The following is a 27,946-nucleotide window of genomic DNA, read 5'->3' as shown; positions in this document are numbered from 1 at the left end:
TCTTTGTCGTTGAGATGATACCTTAATCTATGAGAAATTTCTACACCCGTATTGTATGGGTCATTGATTAATGCCTGAGCATCTAGTTTGAGCCTACATTCCTCTAGTGTTGATTTTAAGCTGTGTGACTCGGGTGAAGATTGGAGGAATATACGGCGGGACTATGATCGAGTAAGTGAAGAGTTTGAGCTAGCACATGGTTCACCATAATTTGGATAATTTAGGCTGTGTTACATCTTATCCTGAAGAGGAATCGGCAACACGTTCGGATGTATATCTCTATGGTTCTGAGTAATGACTTCTCTTCTTTCAATTAGCAGCAAATTTGGAATTATTACCATTCCAGTTAGTTTTGAATTCTTTTTAGGTTGCGTTTAAATTCATATATGTGATTTGAAAGAAGAAATTGCACTTGAAATTCACAATTGTTATATGATAATATTTGACTTGATATATAGATCGAATATGAAATCCAATTGAATTTTATTCACCCAAAAAAAAGTCTAAAGAATTTGAAATCGCATCGATCGAGTCTTATTAAATTAAACATACACGCTGTGGGTAATGTCTGTAATTTTTATTAGCCGCAAATGAGTTGTTTTCATGCGTATGATGCCGGTTCAATTGCATTTTTGGTTAAACTCGTAAGATTTTCATGGCTTCCACTTTTCGTAGTGTCTTGAGTTCAAGATTTCACAGCATGGAGTATGTAGCAAATATTTTACATTAATCTGCAAAATTGACCATATTTTCTTATAAAACCTGATAATCCAGCCTACTTGATTCTGGGAAAAACATAAATTATGAATAGAAAAGACGTTTGGGTGTTTGTTTGTTTGGGAACAATGGTTTCCCTGTTGGTCAAAGTTTAGTGTATTTTCTCTCTATGATATAGTGAAATGTAAATATCTGATCATCAACATATATAGAACTTCAATAAAACGAGTGAGGATGGATGGTATTGGAATAGGTGTAATATAGGGCAATTTCCAGTTAGAAACACAAGAGAATGTGTGAAACCTTGAAAGCTGAACAAACCCCATTAAAATAATAAATCTAGGGCGGGTGAAATTGAGCTCTCTCATTTTCCGAGTGAACCTATTGGATCGGCCAATCCATGGAGGAAACCATTCTCGATCGATTTCCTGCGGAGAAGAAAAATGTGGGAGCTTTCTCGGAGCAAGAGAGAGAGAGAGAGAGCTTTCTCACGAGCGCCACCGTGAATATCGGGTGCCATGTTCTCTCAAAGGCAATGTTGAATCAGCAACCCTTAACCCTCGAGCTTTTGTAGCATTTCGCTGGGTATGATCCGACTATTTTGGATTATTGGGTTTTTATTTTATTTTTTTTCTAATGTTTTTTTAAATAAAAAATTAAGATGACTTAAATTTTAAATTTTATTTTTAAAAATTACGTTCTTGCTTTCTTTTTTTTGTTTCCCGTTTATTACGGGGGATTTTTTGTGCTTTTACAATGTAAGCTTTGTTCATCGTTTCTTACGAATATAAAAACCCTTACAAATTTACTTCTACGATTTAAAGAAACAAAGTCCCTTTCTTTGCATGTAAAAAACCATACAAACATGCGGTTTTGACATATTCAACAACGTTCGTTCAATTGGTTAAATTTTCTTGTGGAGTCAATTTAATTATTTTATGCTTGTATGAATACTCATCTATTGTTTTCCGTGGTTCACTTATGTTCAGAATTTATCCAAATTATTGCAACTTTGGATGTTGCAATAAATTTTTCATGAATTTTGCAAATGCTCCAGTTTTTTGCTTGAAATTATGATTAATTGGTCACACACCAGTAGGCAAACATGAATACATAGTATTATATTGATGCCAACCTCATTATACCAGAAGCTCAGTGTGATGAACAATCCGAGCCAAACACTGTGTTGAAACTCGAAATAGAGCAATCTTTAACTTCACCAGGGTCAACTCTGCGCAATAGAGACAAACAACAGTTTGAATAAGCGAGTACCCTAACTGGAGTAGAGTTAGTGAATCCCATTGATGAAATAGGCTGGCTCGTTTTGACCTGTCATCAAATTGGTTAAACTAATAACCCAACCCGCCTTATTAAATGACAATTTGTATCTACATCTCCAAGGGTGGTTCATCATTCAACACTCAAGGTTTGGCAGCACTAACTTCAGAAATTGTCCATATATAACCAATCCTTGCACCAATTAGAACCAATCCCAAATTCCATTTGTTGAAATAATTGGGTGCAGTGAAACAAGAGAGTGTTACTCTGAATTCCCAACAAAGAACAAAAACAGTAAAGAATTATACACTTCTTGAAATGACCAATTGTATTGTTCAACGAAGGTCATTAATAATACACATAGGTCTCACTGTCTCAACGGTCCAAATTCTTCAGGTGGCCACACCTGTAATAGAAAAATCAATAGGGTAAATAGACATGGAATGTGACTACAGAAAAAGTTCGATTTTGTTAGTTGGTATAAGAATAACTATTTTTACGACACAATTGGGCAAGGGGCTGATGATGGCCATGTATCATACTCTAATACGAGTAGACCAGGCAGCACTCATGCATTATCCACTAAACTTGGTGTCCATCAATGCACATTGATGTTTCTTAACATTTGTGCTCTCATTCAGAATTTGACACGGGACGAGCTTGGAAAAGGATTATCGTTGGTCAGGCTAGTAATGTAACCCGTGTTCATGTTCCAGACTAGATTAAGATAATATAAGTGTATGCACCAAATATTGATAAGTGGTAAAAGTTGTTCATAGTGCACCGATATCATGTGTGCATCAGCTTCTTAAGGGGTTGGCATTATTGTGACATGTGTCTGCGTAGGAGATCATAAGTTTGAAAGGCTCTCCCACCTAGATGGTTAGTCTTGTATGTTTAAGCTCTTCTCTTGGACTTATGGCCTGACATAATCACTGTTATATTTGATAATTGTATTTTGAATTTTTGCTAAAAAATAATCAGTACAAGGAGAACACTCAATTATCTAGGCACATAATTTCGGGAATGGAAAATAAGTGCAGAAAAAAACAAATAATTAACAGCTTAAACTCATTAAAAATATTGAATTGGTACCAAACTTTAGATCCTTCTCATGAAAATTAAGTGCAAAAAGAAATGGACAGTGCTCAAGGGGTATGGCCTCAGCTAACAAGGCAATCGAAAAGCTTACTCTGCAAAAAACTTTTCCAAGAATCAATCCATAAGGAATCGGGCCGAGTTGCCGAGAATCCCTCGAAGCATAGATATTATCTCCTTGAATCCACACATGGCCCTTTGGAACCTATTTTTCCCAAAAAAAACATTAACATTGATTGATTGAACAAATGTAGAAGACATCGTAAAGGGATCATCTTTCTGAAATATCACTACTTAAAGAATCACATGAGACCCGTATGTGTTGCACACATGCTATTCTATTAGAAGTTGGTAGACAAATAGAAGACTGGACTCTTTTTCTTTTAAATGAATCTATGAGTAAATTTGACACGACAAAAAGAAAATCGCGAATGGAAACCATTTCAGTGGCATACACCTCAGTTATAAAATGTACATAAAAATTACAAGTTTTCCACCCCAAAATATCCTAAATAGCCCCGGCAAAAATATTGTGGCTCTCTTCTGAGTTTAATATTTTGCTCGAAGCAAATTCAGTTAAGAATAGTGAAAATAATCAATTCATCGTAAACTTCTTAGAGCAATTGTTATGCCAAAAACCATCTCAGAAACAACTTAATCTATCTACGGTGAAACCATTTTTTTATCGTTTGAACTGTACGTAAATCCATGTCTGAAGATCTTCAAGACAAATTTCACCCCACACTTAAACATTACACATCACAAGTATTCTTTATCCACCACTCTTATCTTATCAGCAATCTGAAGAAAAAACATCCCTCTGTCTGAGGAAACAGAATTGAGGCGCTGCCATGAAGATAGAATCATAGAATTGAGGTCCAATGAATGTTACGTCTAGAAAAATATTTCTCATTCCCATCCTAAAACAATAAATCAGCACCATAGACACTGTAAATTGAAGATTGAAAGTCGAGCAGCAATCAAATGACCACTCAGGAAAATAGCACACACAGACTAGCAACGAAAAGAACCAAAAGCTAACGACACGCATACTCAGTACTTAATACATTCACAGTTTTCATATATTCATAAAGTGCATACCACCAGGGAGTGAGAACGATCACTGTTACCAGGATCCACCAAGAAGGACACTGAATCACCAGCCAAGCCCACAATGCGCTTGGTTATGCACTTTCTAGGGTTTTCCGGCGATCGCACCAACACAACGTCGCCGGGGCCCACCTTCCCCAGAAAAGGCGACATTTTCTCAACCAGCAACACGTCACCAGTGAAATTCAGCGTTGGCAGCATGCTAGGTCCGTATACCTTCAAATGAAATTCAGGGGAATAACATCAGTTCGGACCAGCGAAAAAAAAATGTTAAAAATCAGAACTAAAAAAGCAAACATAATATTTTTTTTTTATGAAATGAAGAATATTACTAGCGTCGGGGAGCAAATGTAATTGTCCGTGATGTGCAATAGCGAAAGAAATTGCGCGAAGAGGATGGAATGACGAAATGCTTCTTTGGCTGTAGATTTCCATTGGCGAGCAAATTGCAGTAGCTTTGCTCTCATTGCCTCAAGCTCTCTCCATTCACGGGCGAGCGCCGACGCAAGATATCCTCCGCGCGAAACGGCCAACAAATTGTCGAAGACGGATAACGGGCGGCGGCTTTGAGGAAACACTTTGGACTTCTACAGCAACAATTGATTATGGGCCCGACAAAACCGTTCACTAATTTTAGTCTGNTAAATCTTCGAACTAACGAAAAACGTCAGAAGAAGAAGAATACGCGAGTCAATTGATACTACAACCAACTATTGAATAATTTTACAATGAATCATATTATTTTTCAAAAAATATAATTTTTCTGTATATGATTTAACTAGAAAGTAAGATTAGAGAAAACTAAACTTTAAAAGCATCGTATACATCAGATTCAATAATGAGAGTAAAATATGTATGATTGATGTGCATTACAACATCAAGAAAGTACAAAAAAAAATAGACCAATACACCACCAATTAAATTTCATTGTTTCATTGTCCACAAAGGACCACAGCAACATGCTCAAGGGTGACCTATGAATATACAAATGGATAATTTGCTTTCCATTGATGGAACTTGCACAAGAAAAATGCCATCTCCAGCGTCCGTGATCAAATTAATCCGGAACTCGATCCAGGATCGATTAGATGCCACTATATTATATGATCATTGTATTCGTTCCAAGTTAAAGTTCACCATTCGTTCGAGCGCAGATTTAAAGGGACTCGGGGGTAGACATTGAAGATTCCGAACAGCTTGATCAGCTATTTCCCGAGCCAATTCTTGAGCCCTTTCGATCCCACCAGAGTTCTTGACTAAAGATATGGCCTCTTCAAGAGAACCCGTCTCACTGAACTCAGATTCGATCATATCCCTGAGTCTCTTTTCTTTCTCCAACCCAAATATTACGGGAGCAGTCAAGATTCCTTTGGCCAAATCACTGCCAGCAGGTTTGCCAAGTTGCTCGGCTGATTGAGTAAAATCCAGTACATCATCGACTACTTGGAATGATAGACCTAAATTTTTACCGTACTGATACATATGTTCGGTAACATCACTGTCAACTCCACTAAAAATGGCGGCTCCCTTAGTGCTAGCAGCGATCAGGGATGCTGTTTTGTAGTAGCTCTTTATCAAGTGTTCATCCAGTTGAACATCACAGTCGAACAAACTTGAGGCCTGCTTTATTTCACCGCTTGCAAAGTCTTTAATGACCTAAAAATTTGTTCATATAATTAATTTCCACTAATCAGATTTTCATTTTGCTTATGTTTTCCGATCACATTGGGTTCGTCTATTAAGATAATCTACAAAAAAAAATCATCTTTGAACCGTAAAAATGCAAGTGCGGAATCCAGCTCACCTGGCTGATAAGCTTGATGACTTCAAGATTTTCAAGATTGGCCAGGTACCATGATGCTTGTGCAAACATAAAATCCCCAGCCAGTACAGCTACTCTCGTACCATATATTTGATGGACGGTTTCTTTTCCTGCAAATCGAATCAATGCCAGCCAAAAATTTCAGTTTAGGTATCAAAGCAAAAGGTCTTTGTAGTACAAAACTCGTAAATAAAAATCACTGAATTTTAAAATGGTAGATATACACTGAAAATATCCAATTTCCAGAGGCCAAAACCCTTATCAATTTTCAAATCTGATTCTAAAATATAATCTGTGATTTCTAAGAAAGATAAGCAAATACAATGATTCTAAATTCTCAACTTTCTAATATAAATGCTGTAAAATTTTTATAAAGTCGAGCGTAGGAAGCTAACCTCTCCGCAAGTCACTATCATCTAACACATCATCATGTATCAAACTTGCAGTGTGGATCATTTCAATTATTTCTGCCAACCTTCTATGTTCTTTGCTAAGTTCCCTGAAACCGTTACAGCCACCCATACATGTCAAATGATTTAAGTTCCAACTTTTAATACGAGTACATTAGATAACAGAATAGAGCTTACTTTAAGCCAGCAACCTCTGCAGTTGCTCTCGATACAAGGAAACTTAAAGCCGGTCGCATCCTTTTGCCCCCAGCTCCAAAGATTTGCTCAGCAGCAGACATCAAAACTGGGTTTTCTGCACCAACAATCTAACAATGACTCTTAATGAGTTTTTGAATAAAAATTCACTTTTTTAAAAAAACTTCTCCAACTTGCATGGTCAAATGCTGACCTGCATCTAACAAATGTTTATCACTTTTCTTATGACGCTACATGGTCAAGGACTTCGTACGACCAAACAATTTAAGACTTGTGGTCTGAAGGATATCAGACACACCGACTGAATCTATAGAAAATCGCAATGAATAAAATAAATCAGAGAAAAGAAACCACAACACTGGTGCACAGAACAGCAATTTTGTCACATAGCATGAGTAAAATGGTGGTATGTAAGGCAATAATTAAGCACAAGAACATAGTTAATATGTCGACAAGCATACAGTAACAATTTTTAACAGGTTATCACAATGAGTTCTGATCTTCACCATAATAATCTTCTCATGCTGTAACAGAAGAAAAATGGGATGCCGTCAAAGGATCCCAAATTGATTACAACGCAAGCAAAGAGTACCTTAAGATATCAACTAGAAATGTTCATCTTGCCATGCTAATCTTACAGACAGAGCCAAATCATGCAAAACTATAATTTGACAAGCAGCCAAGAATGGGATAAAGGAATTACAGTTGAGTGTATTCTTCATTTCATTTTTTTTCTCCACGAATATTGAATGCCCTAATAACACAGAAGGAGCACACTACCAGGAAGCCTTCTTCTCGACCAATAATAATAGCCGCATTCAACCATTTACAATTTATCATGTCTTCATTTTACTCACTTCCTTCTCAATCATATACACTGGCAGCTATAACACATTAATGGGCAGGCCACCTATTAAGTGAGGGGAATAGCACTTTACTTTGAATGCTAATTCTAGGGAAAAATTCATGTGAAATTGAATCCGGTCACACAAGTTTCTGTCCTATGAGCCTATGACAAATGATCCAAAACACTTTACTTTGAACGCATTAATAGTTTTAGGAAAATCGCTTATGAACTTTAATACGGATCTGCCATATCCTCTCCTGTGACACATGGACTTGACAAATTTTTTATGCTACTACCTAAGCATCAATAGTATTAACATAGTTTTTCTTTCTTTTTGCGCATTATGACATAGTTTTTCAATGCATACAAATATAAAACTTACTGATTGGAGATTTTTGTTGAGTATCTGTAAATCATCTGCAACAACTTCAAATAAATCGGCTATTGAAGAAGGGCTTATTAACTCTTCAGTCAAATCCTGCACAGGTGGGGGGCCAGATGAAATTCCTGCGATGGCACAAAACAGCCCACGATTCAAACTTCAAAATGCAAATCCAGACAATGGCACGGAGCAAGGAATCCACTTCCAGTAGCGATTTATTACCAGAATTAAGCGTGAAATAGAACTAATAGCATCTAAACAAATTCTAGTCCTAGCACATCATAAAAAGATAGAACTTTTTATTACCATTGAGAAAAGTTTCTGAAGTCTTAGTCGGAAACACGCGATGCCGCCCTATATCACGCCTGTGACAAGATAATTTCCGACCTTTGGAGCCTCTTTTGACATTTCTCAGCACTCCCTTGGCATAATTTCTTACATAAAAACGATCAAAAGAGGCATTTGAAGAGCACCCACAAGCCACAAAATCCAAAGTTGTTCTTCCGAGCTCAAGACTACGGCATGTCATTGACAGCATCATAAAACTTATATTTAAACTGCAAAAAAGTACCCAGTATTCCTCTCAGATAAGAACCCACTTGAGAACTTTGTTCAGTTTGTCATCTCACAAACACCAGCAAATTGGAAAACTCCAGCAGAAATAATAAAAATTGGATCTTTGGATTTAAACCTGTAAAATAACCAAAAGTGTCGAGGGGTCGAGTCGATAAGCTTCTCTCTTCAAACAGAGAAGAGAAGTTGAGGTTCAAATACAATCCAGTAGTGCACATATATAGCCATAGCAATATTTGAGTGGAGCAAAAAATCCCACATAAATTTAAATTTTATAATATAATAGCCCGTTTAGTGAACGGAACTTTTATTTTTTTGTTTTCTCTTTAACAAAATTATATCTTTAATTTTTTGTTAATAACATATTTGAAGAAAATAAACGATTTTTAATATGATGATAACACACAACGATAATTTGTGGAGTGGAATAAATTTTGCTGCAACAATTTAGTTACGACTTAATATATTTTCCTTGTATTATTATTTTTTTCCCAAGTGCTTAGTATTTAGTGGAACTCGGATATAATTTTATTTATATTTTTAATAAAACAATTTGAGTCGGAATGGGAGGTTTGCTAGGATTAAATCTCGAATCTAATATCATATGTCAAGCTTAAAATTTTAACGTCAGAATATTTTTATAATGTTCAAAAGATAATATAAAGGAAAATATGATTGTTACACCAACCCACTAGAAAAATTAGATTTTTTTGTAGACGTGGATTTTGGAGTTTTTTCACCAGCAATGTGACACAAATTTCACTTTACTAAAATTTGGTAGCTTTGATGAATCAATTGTTGTTGTATTTATAAGCCTCAGAATTTAGCGTTCCTTTACTTGATTTGAGAAAAATTCTAATAAGTCATGTAGCTTAGTCCTACAATGAGAAATAAAGCTAATGTGAGTTGGTTTGTGTATGATTTTGCTCCTGGAAGGTGTACAATATCTTAGTCAAGATGCTCTCGCGCCTGGGTAGGAAGTGTAAATTAAAGGCCTGATTTGTACTGAAAAATCACACACGACCTACGCACGTCGAATGTTAGATCAGTCCAAACCAAAACTAGCTGCCAGACGTGGCATTTGGTATGTGGCTGACTTTGGGCCTTTCACATGGCCTCTGTGAGCCTATAAACATGGATGAGCCTTGTGCTCCATAAACACGCCAAATTGAACTTTTCTTCTTTACACATCACATTAAACTTTTCTTCCTTCAATTGTTTCTATCCGCGACAATGTTCGGGTAAGTTTGACGATGTAGTAACTTTGTGCCAAGTTTCTAAGATTTCATTGTTGTATCATGAGAAATAGACCGTAATCGTAATCTTCGAAGCACTTTCGGATGAGACAAATATGTTTTAAGGTCATTATATTTCTGTTACGAGTCTCGATTTTCGTTCCGTACTCACTTTCTAGCGTTATCTCTTTGTAGATTTCCCGGGTTGTTTTTTGCTCTAAATTTACGCCGCAGGATCAGTGTCACTAATCAACTGTCTCCCTACAACTCATACCAGAAGACAGACTTTTTTTGTTTACTTCTGAGTTTCACTTGTTTACCATGGTCAATTGATTTATCTGTTCATTTCTTATATCTCAAACTTTGCAATTTATATTGCATATTTTCTTGGTTAACAATCTTTTCGAACGAGCTTGTCACACTATATTTTTTTATGTGATTTATCTAGCTAACGTAATTTACAATCTATCACGTTAATTTGTGGTTTACCAAGTACGTATCGAATGATAGAGGTTGCAAGTTATCACGTAGAAAAAAACGTTATGGATAATCATCACTTGACTTATGAGATGAGATGATAAAATATATAAAGATGTATAAATGATAAATCAATGAATTTGAGCAAACATCGAATAAAACAAATATAAAATAATTTATCGTCATTAGCATCAAACATAAAGACTCATAATAAATTAATTTGATATATTTTTTCTCTTAGAAAAAGAGGGAAAGAGAGAGATAAATCAAATAACTCAAATTAAAATTCTTTTAAAAAATAAACCCCCCATAGTCTTTTCCTATTACATGTACCATGAGTTATATTAGAAAAATGTAATGGCGGATTCTCAAGTTCCCGTCTTACTCTTACATAATAAATAACTGAGAAATTGATTAAATAACTTCGATCAACTTTTTTTTTAAGAAAATAACATATTCAAGTATATTCAATATTATATTCCAAAAACATATTCTACAAATTATTCACACCAAAAACTATTTGGATCAAATCTTAATATTTTATTTATAAATTGAACAAAATCAATATATATGCTTACTATCAGTTATTTGGAATAAAAAATATTAAAATATTCTTAAAGCAAAATGAGCCTATTTTTTAATATTTTATTTATAAATCGCCCTCGAGGCACCGAACAGCTGAAAATTCATTTAATTTCTCATTTTCATTAATTAATATGAAAAATTTAATGAATTATCACGATTATTGTTAAATAGAGTTAAATTGAAGGAATAAGAATACATATTATTATAATTTAAATGTTGCATTATTTTAAATAAATCCATTTTCCAAATTAAAAACAAATTGGATTCGAAACGAATATTAAGAGGGTGCGTACGATTCATGGCAGTGTGTAATCCAATCCATCAAATTCCGTGGAACCAATGGCTCGTAAGAGAGCCATGGAATCATGTCTTTCATTATTAAATACGATAGGAAATGATATCCAAAATAATTCTAAACTTATCTTTAAATTAAAAAATAGTTTTTTTTGTAGACGATCTTATCCTTTTCGATCTATTTCTATCAGAAAAATAATATTTTTGACATAAAAAAATACTTGTTCATGAGTCGAATCGAGTCAGATCGAAAATCAATATTACAAAATTGACATGTGAAATAATCCTACTGAAATATTTGTGTTAAATTAATTTGTTCTTAATACAAAACTTTAAGAATGGATCTTATTCTGTTTTATTGTTAAAACGAGTTCATTTATTCTTTATTATCATCATCATCATCTTATTTTATATTATAAATCAAAATACTTAAATAAGCATTGAGCTCAAAAAAAAAAAAAAAACTGAAAAGTAAAAATTTAATAAAAATATATGACACGTGGATACACTAATATTTATTTATAATGTATTCAACAACATCGTTTCTTTTCTTACCTAAATAGACAAATCAAATATTCACAAATACCCCCACCAATTAGTTACATTAATGAAGCCTGATGTGGAACAATTTGAACCAGAAATAGGAAATGGAGTCGCAAGGGATTAATGTGCCTAGAAACTTCGATTAATTAATTATTACGATCTATTTGCATATAAAAATAATCGAGATTTTAGCTTGTAATGTTTTTCATGCTAAAAAAAAAATCGTATAATTATTTTTTCCACTTATTGTTATAAAATACAAATATTTACAATTTCTATAATTTTGTCGGGTTTTGAGTCATTGTCAGTTTTATGTGGATGTATCCAGAGTCACGAATCTTAAATGTCTTAACATTTTGATATGTGTTGTTAATAACAACTAAAAATATTTAACGACAAATATCTTTGGGGAACACAACATTGAGATTCATCTTATCACCTCAAACTCTCTCTTCGTTGTGCAAGCAGTCACAAGTGGAGATGAGAATCACAGTTACGTCGAGACCCTAGCTTCGGATATCCGAGGTCTCCTGTCTCTTCTGGGAAACCTATCCTTAAGACATATGCGGCGAACTGCAAATAATGTTGTCAATTTCATTGCCTCTTTTGCTTGTTCTACCCCTTCTTTGTTTGTTTGGAAGTGTGGAGATTTTCCTTTTTGGCTGATTAATCTTGGAATTAAGGATCTTTATTTTATTCAATAAATTACAAGAGCTTTCACCGTCAAAAAAAAAAATTTTAAGAAAGTTTTTCAAAATTTGTAAATTAATTTTTTTTATATTAATTGTAAGTTCTATAATATATTTAATTGATTTGTATTTTAATTATTTATTCAAATATTTATACTTATTAATTTTAATTATTAATTATATAAAATAAATATACGTACGAAATGAAATATTAATAATAATAAAAAAGGGAAGCCGGCTAAAAAAGGAAATAGTTTGGCAATATTGGCCTCAAACGGTCAAGAGATACAATAAAATAAAAATCAGTAAAAATAAATATAAATAATTATTTATCTATACTATTACATTAAGTATGAGGCCCTAATAATAACCGCTCTATGATGACACCAACTTTCTTTCTTGTTTTACTCTTTTTAATTGTTTATATTTACTATTTTATTATAGTTGAGTCCCTAACAATAACCGATCTATTAGGACACCAAATTTTTTTCCTATTTTATCCTTTTTTATTTTTTATATTATATTTTTTTTAACAATTAATATTATATTCACCGTCATAAGAAAACTGCTCACGTGAAAAATAATATTATTTCTTCTCCAAACTAGCCACTGTGAAAAATAAACTCTCTTCTTTATGTTGTGACGTCATTATATTGTAATATTATGAATATTTAATATATTAGCCACATGTATTCAGGACACACGCAACGCGTGTGCCACGGTTACTAGTATAAATAAGTAATAACAACATATGTTCAAACCACAAACTTTTCTTCTTATAAAAAAAGTTTCGATAAACGCGTGCAGTCAAGCCTTTTGCGCTCACCGAATCTCCGATCGATCCTCCTCTCCTTCGGCATCAGATCTCCAAACCCTAACCCCACTTTGTTTTCTCTTACCTCTACTTTCGTCGATCCCGTGACGAGAAGAAATTGGAGTAGTAATTGTGGGGAATTTGTTTGGAGTCGGTGGAGATTACGTTGTAGTGACCAATTTATCGATTGATTGTTTGAATTTCTTGCTCTGGTTCTCTGTCTCTTCCCAAGTGATATTGGTGATTTCGCGGAGTTTTTGGGAAAGAAGGGGAAGTATGCAGCAACAAGATCAGAAGAAAAAGGTTTGTTTTGTCTTCCAGTGTTTTGTGTTGTTAATTCTTTTATATTGTTAATTCTTTTATATATCTTGATTGATTTGGGGAAGATGAATCTTTCTGAATTTTTCTCTCTGTTCTTTTATTAAGTTTAGAGTTTTTATATACGAATCGATTTGATTGGCCACTGGGTCTTTTAGCTCTATGTAAATACCAATTTTATTTTTTAGATTGCAAATTGGAACCACGGAGCTGAAATTTTTTATCGTGTGATATGGAATATAAGATATATTTGTGTTGCCCTTTTGAACCAAAAAGGGGGAAGGGAAGAGGTCGTTGCCTCTTTTACGAGTCTTACTACTTTTTCCATGCTCTGATGTACTTTGTTATTCATTGGTGTTGATTTGTTTTGACTGGGGTATAATCTGAAATCTCGATTTAAATGGTTTATGGTTTTCTTATGCATTTCACTATTATTTTACAGATTTCTAAGGAGATTGAATTCTTTACCGAGTATGGAGAAGCCAACAGATATAAAATTCTAGAAATTGTTGGAAAGGGAAGTTACGGTGTTGTTTGTGCTGCCATTGACACGCACACTGGGGAAAAAGTGGCGATAAAGAAAATAACAAATATTTTTGAGCATATATCTGATGCTATTCGGATTTTACGTGAAATTAAGTTGCTTCGGCTTTTGCGTCATCCTGATATTGTCGAAATTAAACGGATCATGCTACCACCATCTAGGCGGGACTTTAGAGACATTTTTGTTGTTTTTGAGCTTATGGAGTCCGACCTTCATCAAGTTATCAAAGCTAATGATGACTTGACATATGAGCATCACAGATTTTTTCTTTATCAGATGCTCCGTGCGATGAAATATATGCACACAGGTAATGTGATATTAGGCATTGCTTATGTAATAGTTAGATAACACTCAATCAGAACCTTGATAATGATATTTAAAAAAAAAAAAAACCTTGTAATGATCCAGATAATCCTTTGTCCAACTATATTATGCACATTTCATATTTGGTTGCTTGTCTTTATCATATCTTGATCACTCAAAATCTTTAATTTGAACGTGGTTGGTGAACTGGTTCTCTATTTTTTTTTAACACTGTACGGTTTCAGCTAATGTGTATCATAGGGATCTAAAACCGAAGAATATATTAGCAAATGCCAACTGCAAACTCAAAATTTGTGATTTTGGACTGGCAAGAGTGGCTTTCAATGACACCCCGACAACAATTTTTTGGACGGTACATTGTACTTCATACAGCTTGACTTCGGTTATTTCGTTTTGTTGTTTATAGCTGAAGTGTACCATGCTGCAGGATTATATTGCTACAAGATGGTATAGAGCTCCCGAGTTATGTGGATCTTTCTTCTCCAAGGTAATGATGTGCGGCCAATGCCTTCCTTTTGTTCCTTTATCAATTTTGATTTGAGGACATGGTTCCAAATCAATGTTCACTGGTATTCTAGCACTCACTACATCTTTATTTCTTTTATGTAACCTTGTCTGATTGTGTAATCATATTGGCGTGGCCCTTTAAAATTTTGTACAATTAAAAGAAGCTAATAGCTGTCCTGAATTTATGGGCATCAGATTTTCTTCAATTGCTTTGCATGTACATGACTCACATTCCTGGCTTCATTGTTCTTTCATTATCAGGTGTTCAAAAAGTATATATGCATTTACTTGTTTTCTGCATACCCTTTCATTCTTAGTTTCCTCTCTAGTTGACCAAGCATAATTCTGTGGGACTCTAAGGTGAAGTTGGACTTCTGGTTTCGTACCTTGTTTAGGGACTTTTTCTGGCCGTGGTAGCACATGACTTGTTTATTTTAGTAGAGTGCATGTATTTAGAGTGCATCAACCCTATAGTAATTGTAGATTAAAATAATTTTGTTCAGGGAGGACTATTGAACTCTCATGGAAGTTGAAATTTCTGTGCTGTGAGGTAATTGGGTTAGGTCGCATCTTTTTCTTGGAAGATTATTGATTTAGTGATTCATACTCATGCATTTTTACATATTTCTTGCAGTATACACCTGCTATTGATATTTGGAGTATTGGATGTATTTTTGCGGAAGTCATGACAGGAAAGCCATTGTTTCCTGGTAAAAGTGTTGTGCATCAGCTGGATTTGATTACTGATTTTCTTGGGACACCATCAGCAGATACAATTTCTGGAGTATGGGATTTCACCCTCTTGTTGTGATATTTTATTCTTTGAATTTTTCAAAACAAGAAGCAACTATTTAGTCCTGGATGCAGGTACGCAATGAGAAGGCAAGGAAATATTTATCAGATGTGAAGAAAAAGTACCCAGTGCCTTTCACCAATAAGTTTCCAAATGCAGATCCTTTGGCTCTCAAATTGTTGAAAAGATTGCTAGCATTTGACCCAAAGGATCGCCCAAGTGCTGAAGAGGTAAATGTTCCTTAATAAATATTTATTTTCATTCTATAATATTCTCGATGTTAAGAATAAAGATGTTGCTTTAAGCATATGCTAAAGTGAGTTTGGTGTATGTGTTTATTAGGCATTGGCTGATCCATACTTCAGGGGACTCGCCAAAATTGAGAGGGAACCTTCTTGTCAGTCGATCTTAAAGATGGAATTTGAGTTTGAGAGACGAAGAGTAACAAAGGAGGACATCAGGGAATTAATATTTAGGGAGATATTGGAGTACCACCCTCAGTTACTGAAGGACTACATGGCAGGAAATTGTGGCACAAGTTTTCTCTATCCTAGGTATTGAATTCTCATTTGAACCTATTGAGGTGATGATTTATACCTGTCTGGCTATCCACAAACAGCACTTCTTCATCTGTTCTTTCTGTTATAATAGTGCTATTGGTCATTTCAAGAAGCAATTCTCATATCTCGAGGAAAATTTTGGTAAAAGTGGGCCTGTGATTCCTCCTGAGAGAAAGCACGATTCTCTTCCGAGGTGAGTTTTTTTAATCCACGGCTGCATCTGTTTCAATATTTTCCGACTACTTGATGACTATAATTAAGATATTTTTCTCGTAAGTTGATGAAATAAAACATTGTTGAAAAGAACAACAAATTCTGATTTATGACCAGAAACTTCACCGTATGTAATAATTCGTGTATCTCAAGATGTTATTTAAGGAAGTGGAAATTGTATTGTACGCATGTTGAGCACCTTTTTATTGCGACACGATGATCAAGTCATCCACCCACTATATTGTCAATTATTCGTGAAATTTATGTGCATCATGGTGTATGCAGCCACCGCTGAAAATAATCACTGGTCGAAGTTGGTAAAAAGGCCTATCTTTGAGCAGACAGCGGTTTTTTGATCCTGAGTTGTCCCCTTTCTCCGTGTCATTCTTCATTCAAACGATTTGTAACATTTGCTCAATGAATTTTTACCTCAATCTATTTTATCACGTTGCCTTAACCTGCCATGGTAGGGTTTTTTTCAGTAGGTTTCAAGCTAGAAAATCAGGCCTCTCAAGTCCATTTATGAGGTTTTTTTTTGTCGTGCATGTGTATGTTTGTAACTTAACGGTCTCTTATTTTTTTCATATCACGCAGATCTACTGTCAACACAAGTACTATTCCTCCCAGACCACAGCCAACCATGTCTGCTTTTGACCATCGGAAAACTACAGGGGCCATGTCCGCAGGACTCAGGGTTTCTGATGCCAATTCTGGAAATACATCAAGCATTTTGCGACCACCGCCACGAGTACCTAATGGTATTGATTTTTTTTAACTTAGCATTCTCATGTTATTATCATATTGGTTTGTGGATATTTGTATTGAACCTTTTTGAAAAAATTTCTCATCACACCAGAGAGAATATTTGTACTCTGCAATTGAGCTTGATGATATACTATCCGGTATCCACAGAACAGAAATGGGATTTTTTCTGTGAAAGTAATTATCTTACTAGTGATAAACCTATTACTTAAAATAATGTACTGGGCTTATGTGGATATGAAATTGTATTTAGTATCCCAGAACAAAAAAAGGGCCCCCACTACCTATGACTAGTTGTATGAATTGGAAATTGATTGTGCTAAAAGATGCTTTTTTTTATTGCCGCGCGGAAGCTTTACCCCCTAATGTACTCATTTCTATTACCTGCTATGTGAAACTGTTACTGTATTTGTCTGTTAGCTGTAAAAGCTGTAAAATAATCAATCAAATGGCCTTTTTGTCTTCTTTGTAGCCAACCAAGGAAGAGTTATGGGGCCAGTTTTACCATATGAGAACGTCGGCCACGTGAATGAATACTTTTGTGGAAGGGGTCTTCCTCAATCAATATCTCCTCATCGCATTTTTAGGACTAGCTCTGGGAGGACTCAAGACAAGCTTACAATTGAAACTGAGATGGAAGCATCCCCAGTCAAGCAGCAATCTCAGCAATATATGCCAGTTAAATCAGTAAATGGCATGAGCATTGGCCTCGATTTTAAAGTACAATCTCAAGAATACATGCAGGCTAAGTTAAAACCCGGGATGAACTATGAAATTAACAGTAACCCATATCTCCAGCCACGAGTGAAAGCTGGCACCTTGATCAGTCAAATTCCTGTTGCAACGGATTTGTTAAAATCCCAAACTCAGTTTGTTGTGAATGGAGCTGCTTCTCAACGAAAGATCGGTGCGGCTGTTGAGGTTGGATTAATTTAGTAAGTTTTATATCGGATACGATCTTCTAGTGATTAGGGAGCCCTCACGAATGTATAGCATTTTTTTAGTCAATATCGCTGTTAGATTGTCGGATGGTGGTCGATGGTTAGTTTCATTCATCCATGATTTGTTCGTTAGACGAGCTGGTCTTTTCAATTGCCTCTAATTTTAATCTACTTCCTCGTGTAGAAACTATTGTTTTATTGTCGATTTGCTACAGAGTAGGGCCAGGCAGCCCAGTATTCCTAAATTGGTCAGCACGATGAATCTAGAATTGGCTTAGTTGATATATCTATATATCTCGAGGGACGGAGCAGGCTAGGTTAATCGAAAGGTGGTTATCGGTACAAACACCCTAAGTTCTTGAACCGATAACCATATTTCGTTTAACCTAGGCTGCTCCGTCCCTCGGGACCAACAAGAGGTAGTACAAGAATATTTACCTGTTGTCCATCGATTACGGCTTTCGGTCTGATCNAATAACATCATGTTTATAAGTATTTATCAATCTAAATATATCAAAAAAATTACATAAAAACACATTATGACAATAAATCATATATATTCACTTATTTACATGACATTTTTCAATTCACGACATAATACAGCTCTCTTAAATGATAAATCAACAAAAATATTTTTCATTCAAATATCATTCAAAATGAAAAAAACAATAAAAATAAAATTAACAGAATAGTGAATTTTACCAAAATCAAAACTAAAATTTACTTAAATAGAGTACACATCAAATAAAATTCTCTTAATTTACTAAATTATCATAATAATGTTAAAATAAAATCATTAAACTTGTTATTAAGGTAAATATCACTTTTGTTTTTGCTAACGTTTAACATATTGCGGATTTTATTTAATTTCTATGTTTTTTTAGAATACATATTATAGATAATTAAATTTATATCAGAATCGATAATTTATAAATTAATATTGGTGATTAATATTTTAAGAANATAAATATATATAGTAAAAAACATATATAAATAAAATAATATTTAATACTCAGTTAAAAAATTTTATATGTAAAATTGTAATATATAACAAATGATAATAAACTATCAATATAATTCATATTTATTATAATGATTACATTGATTAAATTTTTTTAAAAGATTATATCATAAATTTAGTTTAAAAAATAATAATAATAATAATAATAATAATAATAATAATAATAATAATAATGTGTATTAATATCCAAATATATCTAAGATGGACAATAAATCACAAAAATTGACTAAGAAATATAAATAAATAATTCTTTTTACATAAAATTTAGAAAATAAAAAAGAATGTGAATTAATGTCCAAATCTATCTAAGATGGACAATGAATCACAAAAAAACCCTTAAAAAGACATATTAATTTAATTTGCTAACTTAAATGAACAAGGAAATATAAATAAATAATTTTTTTGGCATAAAATTTAAGAAATAAAGAAGAATGTGTATTAATGTCCAAATTCATTTAAGATGGACAATGAATTACAAAAAAAAACATTAAGATAACCTAATAATTTAATTGGTCAACTTAAATGAACAAGGACATATAAGAAAATTCACAATTGAAGTGGTATATTTATATGTAAAGAAATTCACAATTGAAGTGGTATATTAGAAATATATGATTTTATCAGTTCATATTTACAAATCAACTTGTAAAAAATTGACAAAGAAATGTAAATAAATAAATTTTTTTACATAAAATTTAGGGGAAAAAAAAAGAAAAATGTGTATTAATGTCCAAATATATCTAAGATGGATAATGAATCACAAAAATTGACTAAGAAATGTAAATAAATACTTTTTTTTACATAAAATTTAGAAAAGAAAGAAAAACGTGTATTAATGTCCAAATCTATCTAAGATGACAATGAATGACAAAAAAACACTTAAAAAGACATTAATTTAATTTGATAATTTAAATGAACAAGGAAATGTAAATAAATAATTTTTTTGGCATAAAATTAGGAAAGAAAGATGAATAAATCTATCTAAGATGACAATGAATCACAAAAAACCCCTTAAAAATACATTAATTTAATTTGCTAACTTAAACGAAAAGAAATGTAAATAAATAAATTTTTTGGCATAAAATTAAGAAAGAAAGAGGAATAAATCTATGTAAGATGACAATGAATCACAAAAAAACCCTTAAAAAGACATTAATTTAATTTGCTAACTTAAATGAACAAGGGATTATTTAGGCATAAAATTAGGAAAGAAAGAGGAATAAATCTATCTAAGATGACAATGAATCACAAAAAACCATTAAAAAGACATTAATTTAATTTGCTAACTTAAATGAACAAGGAAATGTAAATAAATAAATTTTTTGGCATAAAATTAGGAAAGAAAAGGAATGTATAATAATGTCCAAATTAATTTAAGATGACCAACTTAAATGAACAAGGACATATAAGAAAATTCACAATTGAAGTGGTATATTTATATGTATGTTAGATATGTGCGTTGTATGTGTGGAACATACAAAAATCGAACAACTGTAATTTCTGAATTTCTCATGATATATTTTGAAATTATAAAGTTCTATACATAAATCATGTCATTGAAAAAAAAAATACAAGTTTTACAAGTATTCATCGAAAGAAATTTGACAGAGCATAAAACATGAAAATAATCGTAATATTTTTAAAAACTTTTATTTTTTTGAGCAAAAAAAATATTTAAAAAACATAAGTAAAATTTTAAAATCTTATAAATCATTTTAAGTAACTATAGATGTAAGACTAATTTGTTTCACTTAAAAAGGATTTGAATTCATTCTTATTCCTCATTTTCTATCACTTTGATGTATATAAGAGTAATTATTACACATAAAATCAATTTAAGCTCATTTTTATATTTTTGAAGTGTTTTCTCATGGCACCAAATAATTGTTTGGGTTTTTCATTCATAAGGTTTTACGGTTTGACCCGTTGACACCCACTTCAGTGCAATTCTCATTATGTTAACAATTAACCTTGTATATGGATTTGACCGCGGTACATCATAATTATAAGAAATAAAAGTCTTGCCTTGGATAACAAATATAACATTTGACATGAAGATCAAGAAACGTTTGATCTAAAAGATTAATATTTCACTATTATTCAGTTTTGTTGGATTAAGCGTGCATGAGTGAGAGTAATACTGAGATGGATTAACTCTTAGGAAGTTCTTGTTCATACTACTGACATTGTGTCGCTTATTTTAAATTCCAGTAAAGATATAAATTTTTTTTTAAAAAAATAGATTGTAAATTTTATTCCAAAATACAATTTTATTTTTGTTTAATTTATTGTAAAATTCATTAATACCAGAAAAACAAAAAAAAACATGTATTTATTAATACTATTTAACGAAAATAAGGACATATATGTAAATTCACACAATTTACGTTATTCATGAATGGTAATTTACTCAAGTAAAAAATAAAAATTGGCACAAAACTTATGTGATACTGTTTCACGGGTCAATTTTGTGAAACATGTCTCTTATCCGGCTCGAATCATGAAAAAAATATTGTTTTTCACTCCGGAAATGGACCAGATCAACATATCTCAGGGATATATATCCATGATACCAGAAACTCTTATTAGGCTGTTTCGTGGGTCAATTTTGTGAAATATGTCTCTTATTCGATCCCAATCATGAAAAACATTGTTTTTCACTATGAAAATGATTGGGTCGACCTGTATTATGATATATATCAATGAAACCGTCTCACAGAAGATCTACTCAAAAATTGGATAACTATAAAAACCTCGGACGAAGTTTTTTAACTGAACTTGCTTATTTTGAATAATAGTGTAAACTTCATTTTTCTTCGATTTATTTTAAAATGAATTAACATTAATTAATAAAAAAATGTCGACTTGTCTTATAGATATATTTACTTGATACCGTCTTACAGAAGACCTACTCAACTATTGGATAATTATAAAATTTTGAACAAAAAGTAAACTTCATTTTTATTCTATTTATTTTAAAATTTATTAATTAATGAAAAAATTGAAATCAAACAAAAGAGCACCTAAAAAATAAAGATAGAGTTCACAAATCAAACAAAAAAAAAGATAAATAAAACAAAAATAATTATTTTAAAATAAGAGTATAGTTATTTTTTAAAAAAAACATATAATGTAAATTTCATTTCAAACAAAAAAACATATATTTATTATTGTTATCATTGTGAATGTTATTAAAGATATAATTTTTTAAAAAAAATAGAATGCAAATTTCATCACAAAAAACAATTAATTTAGATTTCATTAATTAATAGATGAAAAAAAAAATAAAGTGTCATGTAGTAACGAATATTATTTAATGAAGATAAAGATATAGATGTAAATTCACAATTTGAAATCATATATTTATAATCGTAATAATAATAGCTAAGAAAAAACATACAAAACACGTATATGTATCATTATTATTATTATTATTTTATCATTTAAATTTCATTAAAGATATAAGTTTTTTTAAAATAGACTATTATTATTATTTTAAATTTCATTAAAAAGATATATATATTTTAAAAAATGAAGTGCAAACGTCATTCTAAAAAAAAAATGGTATCTGAATTTTTCATTCTCTAAATGTCATTTTTTTCAAATAATTTGTAATTTCATTCGTTCATCAAAACTATTCACGTTCAAGCAGTATCTAAAACTGAGATATTGGAATCAAGCTTTTGATAGCAAGGAATTTAAGGATGTAATCTAAAATCCATGGAAAATACAGAATGATTATCATCATAGTTGCGTACATGTTAAATCCTCCACATAAGCGCATGAACTCCGTAATCTGCTTCGCACCCATGGAACAATATCTGTCTTTAATCGCATAAGCTCTTCCAATGACCTGAAAATTCAATAAAACATTATTTGAATATGGAGCAGTGGAGACAATAAAGCGAATCTACCAGACCAATATAACAAACAAACTTCTACCGAGAGACGACGTATTACGTGAGATAAATTGAAATAAGTTGATTTTGCAGCAAATAGAACAACACAATGGATAGAATAACACTAGCCTGAGCCTAGACCCTCAGTAGTCTAGTGGCACCTTGACTCTCATTAGGAGAGCAGGACTCAGGTTTGAGACCCATCAGAACTAACTACTCCCTTCGTGACAACTATATAAAAAAAATAGAGTAAACATATGGCTTAGCACCTAAAGATTACAACTAAGTCACGGCCTCAAGCAGACTATCTCAAAGAAATACAGCAGCAAATATTAAAAAAATCCCTAGCTAAGTCTGATAAATGATCGTAAAAAACAATCTGATTGCCCAACATACCATCAATAGAATATATAGAAATAAGCAGTCACTACAATTTATTCATTATAATGAAATATGTATTAAGAGATTCGAAGTATTAAGAGATTCGACTGAAACTAAGAGTCCTATGTACCCCAAGCAAGATTTCTAGGAGCTATGCAACATTGCACACGCATAAATGAAAAATATTCGGATATGTACTGAGAATATAAATAATATTCTATTCCATCAAAGCGCTCTCTATGATAACAAATACAAAAACATATACCAAGGGCAAGACCACCCTTGAACTCACAAAATTCCACCAAAAATAGATGATATTTGAAGGAGCATCAATCCGAGGCTCAGAGATGAAAAAATGCCCCTAAAGTTTCTATGTTGACAAATATTTTGTGGTCTATAAAACTATATGCAGTTTAACTTAAGAAAAGCAAGAATCATGACCATAAAAGAAACCTAGGCAATAATGCAGTCATAGAAATTCTTATTAGCACGAGCGACCTAAGCGAAACATACATTATGGCGTAAACTAATTTATCTGGGGCCTTGAGCTCTCTGAGCATCGTAAGGACCTTGAGCTCGCTGAGCATCATAGGGACCCCAAGCACCAGGTCCAGTTCCATATTGGGGATAAGCTTCCGTGCCAGTAGGAGCCTGAAACAGGACAAAGAGAAGTTTTTTAGTATTTGAGTGAACATAAAAACGATCGACCCCCAAAAAAAGTTTGCAAGGCTTCTTGGTGCACGTCGTCTATCACAAAGCAGGAAAAAATCCAAGAGTCCAGACTCTTCTTTGCATTGGAAATAAGGGAGAAAGAGAATGGAGCAGGCCACATAATAAGTAAAGAACTTACCTGATGCATTGAATTTGCGGGCATCATGCTATAGCTGCCAGAATAAGGATTTCCTGGATATCCCAATTCAGGATTACCATAATTCGCATGATAACTTACTCCTGCAGAATACAGTTCATAGCACAAAACAACTTTTAGCCAACTTTTTGAATGAAAAATCATTTGAAAATGTAAATAACCCAGCACACCTGTGGACACTTCAAACACAATAGCAAAACTGGTCTTAGGTATTGACAAACCCCGCACAATTATACTTAGACTCAGACTCTAAGCAATAAGCATGCTCCATCCTTCAAGCGGATCCCCAAATGCTTAAAACTACTTAACATGTACATAAATCAAGTACAAGATTTTGAGGCTTGTGAATAGAATATATTAGAATGCTTTTAAACATCAGTCCACAGAATAATCATCAAACCTTTCAGTAGCAGAGTTCCTGAGAACCCTGAAATATCATTAGAGAACACTCCTTAATCATTGCATCATCATTTGAAGTCAAAAGATTCGTGAGATGGTAAATCTTTCTGAAGATTACGGACCACAGACAGAAAAAACTAAATAACATAAAAATTTTATTAAGTTGTTTAAGTCCTGATTTATTTAACTCAAATTGCACATTAACTTTGAGCCCGTGAGACTAAACTTATCTTAAGCATCTTTAAAATTTTAGAATTTATACGCTATCTAATTTTAAAGATTTTACATTTTATCTATAATTAAACTTTGAAACATTTGAATAAATAAGTCGTCAGAGATTATAAGATGATTTTAAACATGTAGTGATTGGTAAAATAAGACCCTTTCATATACATTATGGTTTATTTTACATAAAGGTCAAAAGATTTTAAAATAGGTTGGTATGACTTACTTTCTTTAAAAGTAATTTATAAGCTCTCAGCAGCTTATTTCCAAATTTTATACGATCTTTCTTAAAAAAATTAGGACAGTTAAAGATATCCTATAGTTCCTAACCATCTAAAACATGTTAAAAATAGCTACTAAACTCTACAAAAAGCCTCTTATTCTTATCAAAGACTTTGCTTCAAACAGTGAACCAAAAATTGCAACTGAACAAGCCAATATATCTGACCAACAAAAATGAGAAATACAAATGTGAAAGAACGTAATTTCTTTGTTGTTAAGAAACAAGATTCAAACCACAATTAATTGCATTATCATAGGTAACTAAGGTGATCCTAATATGGAATGAGTTCACCTTCCCTTCGATTTTCAGTAGCACCCCTGCCATATCCCCCATCCCCATCACCCCGCAGCACAACTTTAGTTTGTTTCATAATAAAGGGAAAAGTGTGATACATACACTAAAGAAATATTCACTGATAGAGCACTCAAGCGGAAAAAAAATTTCTTTAAGAAAACAAATACCTGGATTCCCAGCAGCAGCAGCAGCAGCAGCAGCATGAGCTCTCTTTTCTGCATTAGCCAACTCAGCTCGAAGTTTTTCCATCTCTCTTGCCATTGATATTAACTTATTCTCCATCACCTTACCATGCTCAAAGCTTTCTGCAAATGCTTTCTTCTCATGCTCGATTGCAGCCCTGGGGACCACAACTTTACTAGAACACGCGTATAATATATAAGTACAAATATGGGTACCATTTAAATGAACCATACCTAGTTTGCTCCATTTCACGCCTCAAGCCTTCAATTTCGGCCTTGATGGCTGGAATCTTCTGCAAATCTGAGGTAACTCTAGACAAATCCTGAGTCATCATTTGGACCTGAGCGGCAAGATCTTGCCTAACAGCTGTTAACTCCTTTATATCCATATGCACTTGCATAAGCTCAGCCCTCATAGCGTTAACAGCATGAAGTTCATGTTCCATTTTAACAGATTTCTCATAGAATTCCCTCATCTGTAACTCATTCTCTGCGTGCAATGACCGAGCAAAATTATCATCACGTTGTAGTTCATACTGGGCAACCTCTAATTCCTGCCTAAGCGCTACATGCGTTGCAGCAAACCTCTGGTTATCAACTAGCAGAGCCTGGATTTCATCATGTTGAGCTGCCAATCGCTCCTTTATGATGGCAGGATGGGTTGGGGGTTGTCTGGGGACCCCACCCAAACTATAATGAGATTCTCTCATTTCTTTGAGTAGGGAAGGATGTGGCCCTCCTCCAAGACCTCTGGCAAAAGGAGATTCTTGTAACGGAGGCTGAGGTGGCCCAACATGTGCACCTCCTTTAGCTGGAAGGGGAGGTCCTCTATTTCTTGCTGACATTCTTGATGTATGCTTCAGTTGAATAACTCAAATACCAAAGTGCCTACAAAAAACCAAGATAATCCACTGATTCTTAATCTCCAATGGCAAGTGGAACTCACAAGGCATAGCCATAAATAATCAACTTATTCCTATATGTTAGAGTAAATGCATGTTTCTTAAAATGTTTTTTGATCAACGACAATCTATGTAACACGGACACTTGTGTATCGGATACGAATGCGAACGGGTACGCTACGCTGATATGCATGTCAGATATGGCAAAAACTGTATCTTTGACTTTCTGTAGGTTTGACCAGTCGGATAAGCTTTGGACATGGGAGGGATACTTTTTCCGATATGCATTGGCGGAATGGCAAAAAATTAAAAGTTTTTGGGGTCAAATGGAAAAAAATTGAATTCGGGGGACTAATTTAAAATAGCTGAAACTTAATTGCGCTTGTTAGCCATAAATAGAGAAAAAATTAATTGGGCTTCTTCATCTCGACATCATTGCTCTCCTCTCCTCATCGCAAAGCTGCCCACATCTCTGTCGCCAATAGGAAGCTCGCCAGCCGCCGCCGCCGCCCAAGGTCCAGAAATAATAAGAATAAACTTCAATTTGATTTAGCCAGATGCAAATCACTCTCCTTTTCTACTCAATTCCAAATCACTCCTAATTTGCAATGGAAAATTTTAAAATGTGAGTGTACACGAGGATGTTGATGATTATTGCCCTTTGTGGAAATTTGTTACCAAGATTAATAAGGGGAATGGGGGAGCAAATGTTACTTGGTCGTGTAACATCTGTACTAAGTGTGCAAGGGGAAGTACTCGAGGTGTAAAAGTCCACCTTTATAATATATGTATATATTTTTTAATAATTTTTATATCCTAACCATATCTTATGTCTTTTATTTTCAAAATTTGTCGTATCGGCCGTATCCATGCAACATAGACTACAATGCAGTGCAAACTGATAAAGAACCAGAAACGATTGAGAATGAACCCAAATTGATTCATGCCACAATAACTTAATAACTTACTCGTAATTACTGTTCAGATCATGAAATTGGATTGAAACAAAAATTCAACACCTCAGGGTACCTATATAAATCCCAAATTAGCATAACAAGCGTATATACAGCTCGCGATACGTATTTAATTTACGAAATTAGAGAGAAAGCACACATATTTAGTTTACAAAATTAGAGAGAAAAATCATTTATCGTCAACGAACAAGAGATAATAGCTGCTCCGGCATTCGAACTGATGAAAAGGTAACAAGCTTACGCGTTCTGCAGTGTGGCCGAAGACTTCGGAGGGAATCCCTTAATTGGACAAAATACAAAAGCCAAGAACCCTAATTTAGGAATCGAAATTATGCTTACCAGTTTCAGGAATTTTGAGGCGAAGCCCAGTTGTTCTTCGCAACATAAATTACGTAAACAACTTTATTATATGACATAGTACGGGAGACTTGTTTCTAAATCTAACATATTTGAATTTGTTCAATTTTTGTCGAATCCAAACTTTTTT

At 33.2% G+C, this 27,946-nt stretch overlaps 4 protein-coding genes across 8 annotated transcripts; 1 reads left to right on the top strand and 3 right to left on the bottom strand.

Moving 5' to 3' along the window:
* Positions 1-2,197: 2,197 nt before the first annotated feature.
* Positions 2,198-4,822, bottom strand: LOC140977211 (mitochondrial ATP-independent inner membrane protease subunit 1a). Its single transcript, XM_073441863.1, has 4 exons — positions 4,536-4,822; positions 4,195-4,419; positions 3,188-3,298; positions 2,198-2,401 (listed from the first exon to the last, which is right to left on the bottom strand). The coding sequence occupies exons 1-4, from the start codon at positions 4,668-4,670 to the stop codon at positions 2,363-2,365; spliced, it is 510 nt and encodes a 169-aa protein (XP_073297964.1). The 5' UTR covers positions 4,671-4,822; the 3' UTR covers positions 2,198-2,362.
* Positions 4,823-5,000: 178 nt separating this feature from the next.
* On the bottom strand, positions 5,001-8,643 carry LOC140977193 (solanesyl diphosphate synthase 1, chloroplastic-like). 2 transcript variants are annotated; one of them, XM_073441845.1, is made up of 7 exons: positions 8,551-8,643; positions 8,166-8,416; positions 7,860-7,984; positions 6,613-6,740; positions 6,421-6,524; positions 6,008-6,135; positions 5,001-5,859 (listed from the first exon to the last, which is right to left on the bottom strand). In XM_073441845.1, exons 2-7 carry the CDS (start codon positions 8,398-8,400, stop codon positions 5,311-5,313), a joined length of 1,269 nt encoding a protein of 422 aa, XP_073297946.1. In that variant the 5' UTR covers positions 8,401-8,416; positions 8,551-8,643; the 3' UTR covers positions 5,001-5,310. The 2 variants fall into 2 exon arrangements, with proteins under 2 accessions (XP_073297946.1, XP_073297936.1); XM_073441835.1 differs by having other exon boundaries at positions 8,166-8,625.
* Positions 8,644-13,024: 4,381 nt separating this feature from the next.
* On the top strand, positions 13,025-18,272 carry LOC140977204 (mitogen-activated protein kinase 15-like). Its single transcript, XM_073441856.1, has 10 exons — positions 13,025-13,372; positions 13,830-14,238; positions 14,480-14,607; positions 14,683-14,742; positions 15,397-15,546; positions 15,630-15,785; positions 15,898-16,109; positions 16,207-16,308; positions 16,923-17,086; positions 17,563-18,272. Exons 1-10 carry the CDS (start codon positions 13,346-13,348, stop codon positions 18,024-18,026), a joined length of 1,872 nt encoding a protein of 623 aa, XP_073297957.1. The 5' UTR covers positions 13,025-13,345; the 3' UTR covers positions 18,027-18,272.
* Positions 18,273-22,743: 4,471 nt separating this feature from the next.
* On the bottom strand, positions 22,744-27,946 carry LOC140977173 (protein FLX-like 1). 4 transcript variants are annotated; one of them, XM_073441797.1, is made up of 6 exons: positions 27,799-27,946; positions 25,818-26,471; positions 25,569-25,741; positions 24,183-24,283; positions 23,846-23,983; positions 22,744-22,905 (listed from the first exon to the last, which is right to left on the bottom strand). In XM_073441797.1, the coding sequence occupies exons 2-5, from the start codon at positions 26,426-26,428 to the stop codon at positions 23,864-23,866; spliced, it is 1,005 nt and encodes a 334-aa protein (XP_073297898.1). In that variant the 5' UTR covers positions 26,429-26,471; positions 27,799-27,946; the 3' UTR covers positions 22,744-22,905; positions 23,846-23,863. The 4 variants fall into 4 exon arrangements, with proteins under 4 accessions (XP_073297898.1, XP_073297915.1, XP_073297923.1 ...); XM_073441814.1 differs by having other exon boundaries at positions 27,701-27,824; XM_073441822.1 differs by lacking the exon at positions 27,799-27,946 and adding an exon at positions 27,454-27,625.

Source organism: Primulina huaijiensis, chromosome 1, assembly GCF_012295235.1.
Source record: "Primulina huaijiensis isolate GDHJ02 chromosome 1, ASM1229523v2, whole genome shotgun sequence".
Taxonomy (NCBI): Eukaryota; Viridiplantae; Streptophyta; class Magnoliopsida; order Lamiales; family Gesneriaceae; genus Primulina; species Primulina huaijiensis.
Note: the sequence above shows the minus strand (reverse complement) of the source record. Positions and strands in the feature narration are given on the sequence as shown.

Coding starts and splice junctions, on each gene's coding strand:
- LOC140977211 (XM_073441863.1), bottom strand. CDS start 4,670: ATGAGAGCAAAGCTACTGCAATTTGCTCGCCAATGGAAATCTACAGCC. Junction 3,299..4,194: donor ATCGTTCTCACTCCCTGGTG/GTATGCACTTTA, acceptor TGGGAAAAATAG/GTTCCAAAGGGCCATGTGTG. Junction 2,402..3,187: donor TTGGAAAAGTTTTTTGCAGA/GTAAGCTTTTCG, acceptor TTTCTATTACAG/GTGTGGCCACCTGAAGAATT.
- LOC140977204 (XM_073441856.1), top strand. CDS start 13,346: ATGCAGCAACAAGATCAGAAGAAAAAG. Junction 14,239..14,479: donor GATGAAATATATGCACACAG/GTAATGTGATAT, acceptor GTACGGTTTCAG/CTAATGTGTATCATAGGGAT. Junction 14,743..15,396: donor GTGGATCTTTCTTCTCCAAG/GTAATGATGTGC, acceptor TATTTCTTGCAG/TATACACCTGCTATTGATAT.
- LOC140977173 (XM_073441797.1), bottom strand. CDS start 26,428: ATGTCAGCAAGAAATAGAGGACCTCCCCTTCCAGCTAAAGGAGGTGCA. Junction 25,742..25,817: donor CGTGAAATGGAGCAAACTAG/GTATGGTTCATT, acceptor TGTGGTCCCCAG/GGCTGCAATCGAGCATGAGA. Junction 24,284..25,568: donor TGCTGCTGCTGGGAATCCAG/GTATTTGTTTTC, acceptor TGTATTCTGCAG/GAGTAAGTTATCATGCGAAT.
- LOC140977193 (XM_073441845.1), bottom strand. CDS start 8,400: ATGATGCTGTCAATGACATGCCGTAGTCTTGAGCTCGGAAGAACAACT. Junction 6,525..6,612: donor GCAGAGGTTGCTGGCTTAAA/GTAAGCTCTATT, acceptor TAACGGTTTCAG/GGAACTTAGCAAAGAACATA. Junction 6,136..6,420: donor TGATAGTGACTTGCGGAGAG/GTTAGCTTCCTA, acceptor TTCGATTTGCAG/GAAAAGAAACCGTCCATCAA.